This window comes from Pogoniulus pusillus, chromosome 1 (genome assembly GCF_015220805.1).
Source record: "Pogoniulus pusillus isolate bPogPus1 chromosome 1, bPogPus1.pri, whole genome shotgun sequence".
NCBI lineage: Eukaryota > Metazoa > Chordata > Aves > Piciformes > Lybiidae > Pogoniulus > Pogoniulus pusillus.
In genome coordinates, this window is record NC_087264.1 from 21898553 (window position 1) to 21911449 (window position 12897).

Here is a 12897-nt window from a genome sequence, read left to right on the forward strand (position 1 = left end):
CTCTCGGTTGGTTTTTTTTGGCCGCCCTTGAAGACTGAAGGGAGAAAAGATCAGCCGCCAGCTTAAAGTCCAGATCCTGCGACTCTAAAGCAAACAGAGGAGGAAGTGGGTCATTTGTTTGAAGTTTTCAGTGTAATGGCCGCTCGGGTCGGCCTTGCGCTGCCCAAGGCAGTCAGCTCGGCTCTCTCCCAGCCGAGCCGGAGCGTTGAGGCAGGAGGAGGAGGAAGAAGAGCCTGCGGTGCTGGGGCAGGGGCCTCGTTGCTTGCCTAGCACGGGGAAACGGAGCCCCAGATGCTACAGTTCGCTGGGGCTAAAGGTTGGGGGGCAGCCGATTTCCCACTGAGGCACCCCGCTGTTAACGAACCTTCAAGTTTCTGTTTTCTCTCTTTTTTTTAAGCACAGAAACTGCTGCCGTCCTCCCCCCTCCTCCCCGCCATATCGATATCGGTATGAATCATACTTTGCCTACTAAAATCTGGAACAGATTAATTGCTTTGAGACGTTATTTTATTACCTTCCTCCCTCCCCCCCCCCCCCCCCTCCCCCCTTCGATTTTCACATTTGAGTTCTGGGGACTGGAGGAAGACTATTGGGGGAGAAAAGGGAGAATCTATCAAACACCCTTTAAAACGGCAAGCTCATATTTAAACAATTTAACGTGGACGCGAGATGTTTCCCCTTGCAGCGCTTGCCAGGTTTCAATAAAAGTTGGAGGAATGAGGCTGGAGACGGGGCCGGGGCGGGGGGAGGGGGAAGAGTTGTGCAGGCACACAAAGCCGCCAGGGCGCGCCGAAGCTGGATCCCATCGATCCAAATCGGAGCGGTCAGAGCCAAGGCTGGGGCCAGTCCCCATGTCAGCCCTTTAGGGGCGCCGGCAGCTGTTACTTTACCGGGGGGCGCTGCGCCGCCACACAACCTGGTACCGGGGGTGGGGGAGTGTGGGGGTGCGGAGCCGCCCCCCGGCGGGCCCCGCGCACACGCGCGCCCACACGGCGGCGGGCGGCACAACCGCCACCTCCAGCGCGGAGCACGGCGGCCAGCACCGCGCGCTCCCGGCCGCGCTGGGTTTGTTTTGCCTTTTTTTTCCCTTCCTTTCTTTCTTTCCCCCTCTCCCCCTCTTTTACTTTCTTTTATTAATTTTTTCCCCCTCCGTCCCTCTTCCCGCCTGTCCCCCCCCGGGCGGGCCACCCCCCCTTCCTCTCGAAAGTTTCTCCGGGCCTGCCCGCCCGGGTGATTCAGTCGCAGTGTCAATCACCCTGCCCTCCTCCTCCTCCTCCCCTTCCTCCCGCCGCCGGCTCCGCCTCCAGGGGGGTGAGTCCGAAACTTTATAAGTTGAGCTTTCGCCGAACCCGCTGGAAGCGGTGAGCGGGTCCGGTGGTCGGGCGGCATCAAGTAGCACCAGCGGCACCGCTACCACCGGCGTGGGGTAGGTTGCGAGCCGGGGCGCTGGAGGCTGTGCCGTACCCACGCCGTGACTCCTCGTGTCTGCGTGCCGCTGCCCCTCCCGCTGCTCCCCTCGCTTGCTGAAGATGTCCACAGCCCTGGTGTCGCCCACCATCTTCGAGCTGAGTGAAGTTTTATACAAGGTAAGGGCGCTGCCGGGGGCTCCTAATCCACTTTCGAGAGTTTTCGGTCGGGAGCAAGTTTGTGGCGCAGGGCGGGGGCCGGGCGCGGCCGTCCCGTCCCGTAGGCGCGGGGTCCGCCGCCGCCCGCGCTCCCCACCGCGGCCGGAGGAGGAGAGCGCGGGGCAGCACTCGCGCTGCTGGGGCTGAGGCTCGGCGCTGCTCGGGCGAAGACGGTGGGGGGAGGGGGACCGGGACCGGACCCTTCCCCTGCCTCCGGGGCTGCCGCGCTGCAACACTACTGCGGGCGGCGGTGCTACCGCGCGCCGGGCAGGCTCCTTCCCCACGGGGCTCGGCGGCCCCTTACCCAGCCCCGGCGGAGAGGGAAACGGGGCGGCGGCGGGGCTTGGGCGGGAGCCATCGTGTGGAAGGAGCGGCGGGGCGGGCGCCAGCGCTGCGCCCTTCCCGGTCGCCGCCGCCGCCCCCCCGGGGGGCTTTCCCAGAACTCCGGCCTCCGGTATTTTTTTGGATGCCGACCGCGGCTCCCCCGCGCCTGGCATTTGGTTCGGCTCGTTGCTTCCCGCCGCGAGGGCTGTGCGCTGTGCGGGGGGGGCGGCTTGGCGGCCCCCGGGCGGAAGGGGCTGAAGCTGATGTGGCCGAGGAGGGGGGCCCGGCGGAGCAGGACGACCGCCGCTCCCCGGACCGACCTGCTCGCCGACCGGCGGCGGGATCTGGCGGGGCTCCACCGGGGTGCCTAGGAAGGCTCCCGGGGCTGTACGGGGACGCCGGAGGAGGCGGTGACAGTGACCGGTCCTTGCTTTCTCCCCGTAGAGCAACAAGATGTTGAATTACAGTCCCTCGGGTGTCAGCGGGTGCCTGCTGGACAGGAAGGCGGTGGGCACCCCGGCCGGCGGGGGTTTCCCTAGGAGGCACTCTGTCACCCTGCCCAACTCCAAGTTTCACCAGAACCAGCTTCTCAGCAGCCTGAAAGGGGAGCCGGCTCCCATGCTGGGCCCCCGGGAAAGCCGCTTCCGGGACCGCTCCTTCTCGGAGGGTGGCGAGCGCCTGCTGCAGCAGAAGCAGCCCGGGGGACAGGTCAACTCCAGCCGCTACAAGACGGAGCTGTGCCGCCCCTTCGAGGAGAACGGCGCCTGCAAGTACGGTGACAAGTGCCAGTTCGCTCACGGCATTCACGAGCTGCGGAGCCTCACCCGCCACCCCAAGTACAAGACCGAGCTCTGCCGCACCTTCCACACCATCGGCTTCTGTCCCTACGGGCCGCGCTGCCACTTCATCCACAACGCGGAGGAGCGCCGTGCCGTGGCGGGCAGCCGGGAGCCCACCGTCACCGACAGACCCCGCCTGCAGCACAGCTTCAGCTTCGCCGGCTTCCCCAGCACTGCTGCCAGCGGGCTGCTGGACAGCCCAACTTCCATCACCCCGCCGCCCATGCTGAGCGCAGACGACCTGCTGGGCTCCCCTACCTTGCCTGACTGCGCCAGCAACCCCTTCACCTTCTCCAGCCAGGAGCTGGTCAGTCTCTTTGGCCCCAGCATGGGGGTGCAGGTGCCCAGTGGGAGCTCCCCCACCACCTTCTTGTTCAGGCCCATGTCTGAATCCCCCAACATGTTTGACTCGCCACCCAGTCCTCAGGACTCCCTCTCTGACCAGGAGGGCTATCTGAGCAGCTCCAGCAGCAGCCACAGCGGCTCAGATTCCCCTATCCTGGACACCTCAAGACGTCTTCCCATCTTCAGCAGACTCTCCATCTCCGACGATTAATCTGTGTTTGCCTGTTGCTCTCCCCCCCAACTCCTCCTCTGTTATGATGTTAAGCTGAACTCCCCCTCCCACCCCCCACCCTGTCCCCAGTAGTCCGAGCTGGATGTTAACCTGCCCACGTGCCTGCCGTAGACCCACTGGCTTGCTTAAACCTTAAGTGCCAAATTACGATGAAAAGCAATAACGTTTACAAAATTAGTGCCTTTTAACACTTTCACTGTGACTGTATTACCTCTCCAGCTGCAGAGGGCACCAGCAGCTCTGTGCACTTCCAGATGTGCAGGAAATGTCCAGATCCAGCTCCCTCCACTGGCCGCGTACTGCATTGCCCTCTCCCAGTCTTTCCCCGACTGGCCAGTTTTCTGCTAGGCTGCAGGCATGTGGGCAGGCGTTAACGTACACTGCTTTTTTTTTTTTTAATCCTCCTCTCTCCCCTTAAAGACTAAATCTTGCCTGGATCCGCTCAGGTCTGCGGGAAGAAAAGCTGAGAACGGACAAAGATTGTAACATGGTGGGACTTAAAACTGGGAGGAAGAAAACAAAAACAAAACCCCAGATGGACTATGAGAGACTTGATTTTGGTGCTAAAAAGTTCCCCGTGTATTCATGTGACATCTTTAAAACAAATAAAAGAAATAGAGGGGGGGTGGGGCCGACAGAAGTCATTCCACACACACACACACACATGCAAGTTCCTGTAAACAAAGTTCCAGTAGACATAGCTTTAATGGTTTTTTGCTCTAGATTACTTTAGAACTATCTTAGAGCACTCACGCCAAGCTTTTTATTATGTTTTTTTTTTTTTGTGGTTTTTTTGTTTTGGTTTTGTTTGGTTTTTTTTTTTCTGGGTTTTTAATTTTGTATAACTTTTCAGAAATTGGAGAGCAAATTTTGCTTGTCACTGCACAACAATATAAGAAAAAAAAAAAAGCTTATTTAACTTATCAAAACGTATTTATTGCCGAAACCTATGCTTTTTTTTTTGTTAATTTTGTTCATATTTATCGGGATGATGAATCCATAGAATATATTCTTTTATGTTTAAATTATGATCTTCCATATTAATCTTAAGATTGTGAAGTGTCTTTTTTCCTTTTTTTTTTTTTTTCCTCCCCCCCTTTCCTCTCCCCTCCCCACAGTTTAATATATTATACTACAATGACATTTTTTTGTAACTTTACACTTTTTTTTTGGTTATTTTATTTTAAAAAATGAAAAATTAATTTAAAAAAAAATGCAAAAAACTGTGTTTGGATTATTTATTTTAGAATTTCCCCTCCCTTCCCTTCCCTCTTTTTTTTTTTTTTTATGTTGGACTGCAAATTGAGTTAATGTGCTTCTTTTGACTTTCCTTCTCTTCTCCTCTTGCCCTCTCCTGGGTCTTGCCTTCCTGGGCTTTAGAATGTACATACCCTGAGCTCTGTTGTGAGACAGCGTGGAAGGAAGAGCTTTTCCTTCCTTTTTTTGTATAGATTCTTCAAGGAGAAAAAGCCTTGGGCTCAAAGTGCCTATCTGAAGACATTCCAAATATAGTTTGTCTTTGCATTTCTGTATTCCAAGTATGGAGTTTTCCTTGCCGAGGTGAACGGGACTGGCACAAAGAGAATAATGAATGTATTTTTTTTCCCCCCTGTTACTGTTCACTACATTACTTTCTCTTTTTCTTCCCTCTTTGTGTGAGTTTTATTTAAAAGAGAATATCTTTTGTAACGACTGTTTGCAGTTTAAATCAATAAACCCCAAGTTTTTTCAAGAAACTGACAAGCTGGTTTTACTTGCAGAAAAAAAGAAATGGAGGGGCTGGTGTTTAGACAACCACTCAATGCAGATAATTCCCTCCTCTTGACCCTTGAGGTGCACTCATCATGTGCACAGGTATTTCTCCACTCCCCTGATGCAGTGGGTCAGCCCTGGAAGCATGTGGGGTCACAGGCTGAATGAAGGCAAATACTTGATGTCACCCACCCTAGAGGTGTCTTAACCTTACAATCATAGAATCAATCAGCTTGGAAGAGACCTCCAAGCTCATCCAGTCCAACCTAGCACCCAGCCCTAGCCAATCAACTAGATCATGACACGAAGTGCCTCATCCAGTCTTGTCTTGAACTTGAGTCAGTCTTTTTCTGTGAACTTGGTTCTGACTGGTGTAGTTTAAACCCCAGAGTGTCTTTTTTTTTTTCCCCTCTATATGCACTCTCTGTTCCTGCACAACTGCTTCCCCTTAAAGCAGAGCCTGTAGGTGTTTTGAGTGAGGCTGAAGTGGAATGCTGTAGTACAGATTTTCCACATCTCGGGCCTGGTTAGTGGTACTGGTCTGCTTTGTCACTGGTGCTTTGGTGTTTTGTATGGGAGAGGAATGTGGACACCTCCTCCCCCCCCATCAAAGTCTCAGTGTACACACAGATCACCCTGAAGTCTCATTCAAGCCTTCATATCCCTTGGGAGCATCAGTCAGCAATTCCATCAGCTTCTGAAACCAGTGGTTCTGTTAAAGGATACTTCCTTCCCAGCACTGCTCCTGGTGCAAGTCTTGTTTTCACTTTGGAGCAAGCTTGGCACTCTTTGTCTGAAGCTATTCCAGCTCTGTTACAAGTCAGGGGTGGAGTATTGCTGCCGAAGCACTGATCCCTCGGCTGTCTTGACATGCCCCAGTGTTCCGGAGGGACATTTCCTAACTCATCTTGAAGAAGTTCCTGCCAAACAAAAGCTGCAGGGCACCTCGAGGCTTACACAGGCATAACCTTCCTTGCTGTTGGCTTTGTGCAATGCTCTTGTGTGGTCTAGCAATGAAGGTGAGTTAGGTGGAGGGAAGGTGGTACAACAGGAGCGTGGCTGGTCGAGGATGGTTCCTATGAACAGTGCAAAAGCTGCATGGGGAGTTTGCTTGGCTGATGCTGATGTAACCAGCATGTGGCTGCTGTCTGTGTGCTGACTGCCGCAAGACCAGCCACAGGTAATGCTCAGTCGTCTTCAGATACCTTCTGCTGACCACAGTCTTGCTTCTGGACATGAAGGCAATGTGGCCTACATGAGAGAAGAGATTCTCTCTGGAGGACCCATGCCTGGCTGCAGCAAACGCCCAGGCCAGCCTCCTTCCCTGCTGCTGGAAACTGTGCTGTTAGCCCTTGAAGAGTGAGGCGTATCTGATCTGGAGAGGATCCCAAGACTATTGTAGGGTGTGCACATGGAGCTTGAAACTGCTCGCTTCCTCTCTGGGTTTTCTGTGCCGCTCTTCAAACAAATAATCTTTGCTCAGTTAATCATTGATGAAGAAAATAGCTGCAGTAGTTGCATGGTGCTATTGGTATGACAAACAACTAGGAAGCTGCACTAAAAGTAGGCTCCTGGCACTTGTGTGTTTCCCTTGTCCTTCTAGTGTGCCAATTCTGGGAAGCCAGCACTGCTTTTCCAATGTGATTTCATTAATGATAAATGCTCTACCACTCAGTGTTTTGCTTTTTCAAACTAACCTTGAACAAGGTCAGACAAGAGCAGAACAAGCAGCATCCTAAGTTTATTTTTGGTTGAGCTTGAAAGAAAGCACACAAAAAAGCCTCCAGCAATGGAGGGATTTGCCTGGTCTGATACCATAAACATTCCTTGCAGCTTGGGCGTATGGTAACAGGTAGTCTGGAGGATCTTCTTCCTTGGATTTACCATGGAATTGATGCTGTTTCACATAGGGTTTAGCATCTGTGTTGCCTAGCATGGCTGGTAACAGCCTAGCCAAGACTCAGAAATGTGAAATGCCCTTCCTGGCATGACAGTTTTGACAGACAGGTTCCTCTGGCTTAAGGGCTCCTCCATGCTCTGGCTTATGGATTTAGTGCACAGGACTGAGGGTGACAGAGCACTGGAACAGGCTGCCCAGGGAGGTTGTGGAGCCTTCCTCTCTGGAGATATTTAAGAACCTCCATCCCTGGAGAAATGATGGAGTGGCTCCTGCTGGAGGGCATCTCAAGGCACTTGGAAGAGAAGAAGGTTATCAGGAGTAGTCAGCATGGATTTACCAAGGGGCAGTCATGCTTAACTAACCTGATAGAATTATGTGATGCCATAACTGAATGGGTAGATTCAGGGAGAGCAGTGGCTCTACCTTGACCTTAGCAAGGCCTTTGACACTGTCTGCCATGACATCCTGGTGAACAAGCTGAGGAAGTGTGGGATGGAAGAGCAGGCAGTGAGATGGGTTAGGAACTGGTTGCAAGTCAGAGTTCAGAGGGTGGTGATCAATGGTGCGAGGTCCAGCTGGAGAGCTGTGAGCTGTGGTGTCCCCCAGGGATCAGTGCTGGGGCCAGTCCTGTTCAACATCTTCATCAATGACATTGATGAAGGCACAGACAGAGTCTGCTCAGCAGGTTTGCTGATGACACCAAGCTGGGAGGCTTGGCTGAGACAGCTGCAGGCTGTGCTGCCATCCAGAGAGACCTGGACAGACAGAGAGCTGGGCACAGAGGAACCAGATGAGGTTCAACAAGGACAAGTGCAGAGTCCTGCACCTGGGGAGGAATAAAAACTGCACCAGTACAGGCTGGGAGGAGATCTGCTGGAGAGCAGCCCTGTGGAGAGGGACTTTGGGGTGCTGGTGGCTAACAAGTTACCCATGGCACAGCAATGTGCCCTTGTGGCCAAGAAGGCCAAGGGGATCTTGGAGTACATTAAGAAGAGTGTGTCCAGCAGATCCAGGGAGGTTCTCCTGCCCCTCTTCTCTGCCCTGCTGAGACCTCATCTTGAATACTGTGTTCAGTTTTGGGCTCCTCAGTTGAAGAGGGACAGGGATCTGCTGGAGAGGGTCCAGCAGAGGGCTAAGAGGATGATGAGGGGACTGGAGCACTGCCTGATGAGGAGAGGCTGAGGGAGCTGGGGCTGCTTAGTCTGGAGAAGAGAAGACTGAGAGGGGAATTGATAAATGTTTTATAAGTATCTGAGAGCTGCCAGGAGGCAGGGGGACAGGCTCTGCTCACTGCTCCCTGGGATAGGACAAGGAGCAATGGGTGTAAGCTGCAGCAAAAGAGGTTCTGCCTCAAAACAAGAGGGAACTTCTTTCCTGTAAGGGTCCCAGAGCTCTGGAACAGGCTGCCCAGAGAGGCTGTGGGGTCTGCTACTCTGGAGCCTTTGAAGACCTGTCTGGATGTGTTCCTCTGTGATCTGTGTTAGATAGCATTGTCCTGCTCTGGCAGGGGAGTTGGACTGGATGATCTCCTTGGGTCCCTTCCAACCCCTAACACCCTGTGATCCTGTTAACCGTCTGGATGCATTCCAGCGTGATCTGCTCTGGATGATCCTGTTCTGACAGGGGGTCTGGGCCAGATGAGCTTTGGAGGTACCTTCCAGTCCCTGACATTCTGTGATTCTGTGACTCAGAGTAGCCTGCACAACAGGGGCTGGCCTGTGCACTGGTGCAGTTGCTCCTGACGTGCCTGTTGTGCTAGAGCAGAGAAAAGCACCCACAATGGCAAGATCCTTGTCAGCTTGTGTAAGGTGTCATGGCAGAGTGTGCCTTGATACCCTCTACAGGTTGCTTACAGCTCTTACTGTGGGGCAGAGGGACACCTGTGGTGGCTTCTGTTGTTCCTCACACTATTAAGTCATGGATGCTTGCCGTGGGCTCCTTGTATGAAGCCTGGGTCCATGTCTCTGGGCTGCAGGCATAGGTTGTCAGTTTTTGGCTTTGAAGTCAGGTAACTGTCGCAGTGGCCATCTTCAACATGCCTGCCTGTCTGTGGAAACTGCATCCAGCACATAGAGCTGGCTGTGCCATTTGCCTCCTGGTGAGGAGTAATGAGGTGACTCTCATCTGCGGAGCTCCGGGTGACTCAATTCCCACTCTTCTGGCTGCTTCCCTTCTTCCCAAGTCCTACAGCAGCTGTAGGTGTCTCTGTGCTTGTATACTAGCTACACCCTTCTTATGGACTAGGTGTGGCTTTTGTACCACACCCCCCCCCCCCCCCCCTTCAGTTCTGCAACCAGGCGCTGTAGAAACAGAGGCCACTTCATTTCCCAAACTTCTCTGGCTACAAAATCAAATAGGGCATCTTTGTTGTTTGTTGCTGTTGTCTTTAGGCATTTGAGAACTTTTCTACCTAGTTTTAGCCAACCTTTGTTTAGCCTTACTTGCACATAGGCACAGTGTGCCAGGTTTCAAGTAACAAAAAAATGCTACTTAAAATAACCCTGAGATGCTCCCAGGTTCCTGGTCCTAACAGAATTTGCCTCATCAGCATAGTCATGAAATTGGGAGGCAGAGCAGGAAAGAACTTAGAGAAGTGGAGAACAGTAGAAATAGGCCTGGAAGACTGTCACAAGCCAGCTTGAACCCTCACTCTGGTACAGTTTTGGTGCAGGGAGGGTAAAGGTCAACAAATGGGACTTGGATCTGCTGTTGGAAATCACATAAGGAAAAACAGCCTCTGCCAGACCTTGCACAGCAGAGGGGAGGTGGCCATGGGGCAAGGAATGAAGGTGTCACCATTAAGGATTGGGAACAAAGCATGAGCTGTAGGCTCAGATCCACACAGCATGGGAATAGCAAAGGTGAGAAAGAAGCCATGCTGTCCTGAGTCTGAAGACTTCATCCCTATGTGGGTTTTGGGTGCATGAATGCTCATGAACTGCCTCTCCTGTGGGGCTCAGGAGCAGTGGCATTGAGTGAGTGTAGCCTCCTGGATACTATTTGGTGAGTATGCCCAAGGATGTGAGTGAGTATTAAGAGGCAGTAATTCATGCACACACCACAGCATGCCCTTCACACTTGCTAATTGCTACCGTTCCTGTGGCCTCTGTTGGAGAAAGCTAACATGTGCTTGAGACTGGAGAAAGAGGCTTTGGAGAAGTGTGTGAGTGAAGAAGCTCCTGGTTCCAGTGCTGGAGGTGTTGTAAGGACTAGAAGCTGGAGATATGACCAGGGGTGACAGTGGCACAAAAGCAGAGCCACAGTACCCACCTGGTAGAGAGGGGCTTGTGCTCAAAGAGGGCTCCTCACAACAACAGGTAAACATCCCAGCCTGTAGTCTTGTACCCTGCAATGGGGCTGGGGAGGTAGTAACGATGCAGAGAGCTGGTGTGATGAGTGAGGTGCCCTGGTGACAGGCAGAAGTGTGGTGAGTGAAGAGAGAATGGGGCGGGGGGGAAATAAGAGTGCTTTCCTTACGTGGGCTGCCCAGAAGAGGAGTCAGAAGCCCATAGCAGAAGTAGCCTGAGAGGTACAAACTAGCCCCCAACGGGAAGAGAGCAGCAAAAATAGTGTCGGGATGGAGTTCATCTGGGAGGAGGGGGTGACACCCATAGCAGAGGGCCTCTTTAGGGCTGGGAACACTGGGAGGGACAGCGAGACTGGCTCAACAGGGCTGCTGCTGGGAAGGCATGGGACAGCCCTCATGCTTGGGGCCGAGTTCAGCCCAAGATCTTAGAAGATGATTCTGCCTGGTGGCGTAGAATGTCCTTTGTTTGGAGGCACTCTGGCCTGTTAAGCAACTCCCGTTCCTCACAAAGCTGATGCTTATTCCCTAGAATACTCCCAGCAAAAAAGAAAAGAAAAGAAAAAAACCAAAAACCAAACAAATAATAATAATAATTAAAAAAAAAAAAAAAAAAGAGTTCCTCTAAGACACCCTAAACCAATACCTGCTGTGACTAAGCCCCGTGGGCAGCTCCGCAGCTGATTTATATCCTCCCCCTCCAAAGTGAAGGGGTTAGAGTGGAAACAGACGCCGCATTAAACATCGCCGAGGGCAGGGCGCGAAGGCAGCTCCGCAGCGAGGCGGGGAGGAAGCGGGGCCGTGGGGCGGCTGCTGCCAGGCGTGACGCCGGTTCGGGTTTCCTCACAGGCAGAACAGAGCTCCTTTTGGCCGGTGCAGCTTTATGGGCTCGCCTGGGTTTATTATACTGCAAATGTTTTGAATTCCACATCTTCATTTCCAGCGAGGTTTTGCTTTACTTTTGCTTCCCCTCCCCCCATCTTCTTAATCCTGGTTTTGATTTCTGTTTTTTTGGTTTTTTTTTTTTTAACTACTGCTGCCTTAACCTTGTTTCTTTGACTTGGATTTGGTCAAAGCTGCCATTTTCTGAGCAAACAGAGGAGCAGAGCTCTCCTTGCTGGGGCTCCATCTGCAAATTAATCTCTTTTCATCGTTTCATGTCCGCCCACTGTCCCCACCACATTAACTCAGTCAACACATGGAAGTGAAACTTTTCCATGCAGGATCTTGCGGGTTGGGAGGCTGTGTGGAGCACACAACTGCCAGCTCCAGAGTTTTCTTGCACCTCGGAGTGGAAGGAAGTTTCCTCAGCCCCCACAGATGTGAACGGCTCTCGGTGCAACGTAAGAAAGTTTTAGTGCCTGCAGTCACTGGAAACGTTTCAGGGTTCAGCGCTGCTCTGCCGAGTTAAAATCCTACCGGGCTGGCTGGGTGGGGGCAAAGCCAGGAGTATGGTGTGTTTAGAATCATAGAGTCAGAGAACCAGTCAGGGTTGGAAGGGACCACAAGGAGCAGCCAGTTCCAACCCCCCTGCCATGCCCAGGGACACCCTACCCTAGAGCAGGCTGCCCACAGCCTCAGCCAGCCTGGCCTTAAACACCTCCAGCCATGGGGCCTCAACCACCTCCCTGGGAAACCCATTCCAGCCTCTCACCACTCTCATGCTCAACAACTTCCTCTTCATATCCAGCCTGAACCTGCCCATCTCCAACTTTGCTCCATTCCCCCCAGTCCTGGCACTCCTTGATATCCTGAAAACTCCCTCCCCAGCTTTTTTGGAGGCCCCCTTCAGATCCTGGAAGGCCACAAGAAGGTCACCTGGGAGCCTTCTCCTCTCCAGACCACACAGCCCCAACTCTTTCAGTCTGTGCTCACAGCAGAGCTCTGAGCATCCTCGTGGCCCTTCTCTGGACACACTCCAGCATCTCCACATCCCTCTTGTAATGGGGGCTCCAGAACAGGATGCAGTACTCCAGGTGGGGTCTCAGCAGGACAGAGTAGAGTTTGTGGTACCTGCAGAGCTACCAGACCACTGATCAGTGAACGAGCCAGGTGGACATCTTCTGGCAGAGCCATTCTGTCTCTGCAGGGTTTGCCTCCTTCCCAGGCAGGACAGAAAGTGCAGGCAGTGATGATGCTGAGACAATGACAGACTGAGTCTTCTTGGCCTGTGCAGTAGATGCACTTTGTGCTTCTACATGATGCCTTTTATGCTGGGAGGGCTTTACAGGTATCTTGAGCACTTATCAAATACAAAAACACTGGATGGGTAGGCAGAGGCCAATGGGATGAGGTTTAACAGGGCTCAGTGCAGGGTTCTACAGTTTGTCTACAACAACCCCAAGCAGCACCACAGGCTGGGGACAGAGTGGCTGAGAGCAGCCAGGCAGAGAGGGACCTGGGGTTGCTGGTAGATAGCAGCTGAACATGAGTCAGCAGTGTGCCCAGGTGGGCAGAAGAGGAGGCTCAAGAGGGACCTCATTGCTGTCTACAACTACCTGAAGGGAGGCTGTAGCCAGGTGGGGTTGGTCTCCTCTGCCAGGCAACCAGCAACAGAACAAGGGGACACAGTCTCC

At 53.1% G+C, this 12897-nt stretch overlaps 1 protein-coding gene across 1 annotated transcript; it reads left to right on the forward strand.

Moving 5' to 3' along the window:
• The first annotated feature begins 1225 nt into the window (after positions 1-1225).
• ZFP36L1 (ZFP36 ring finger protein like 1) lies at positions 1226-5101 on the forward strand. The gene is made up of 2 exons (XM_064143732.1): positions 1226-1586; positions 2394-5101. Exons 1-2 carry the CDS (start codon positions 1530-1532, stop codon positions 3342-3344), a joined length of 1008 nt encoding a protein of 335 aa, XP_063999802.1. The 5' UTR covers positions 1226-1529; the 3' UTR covers positions 3345-5101.
• Positions 5102-12897: the final 7796 nt, after the last annotated feature.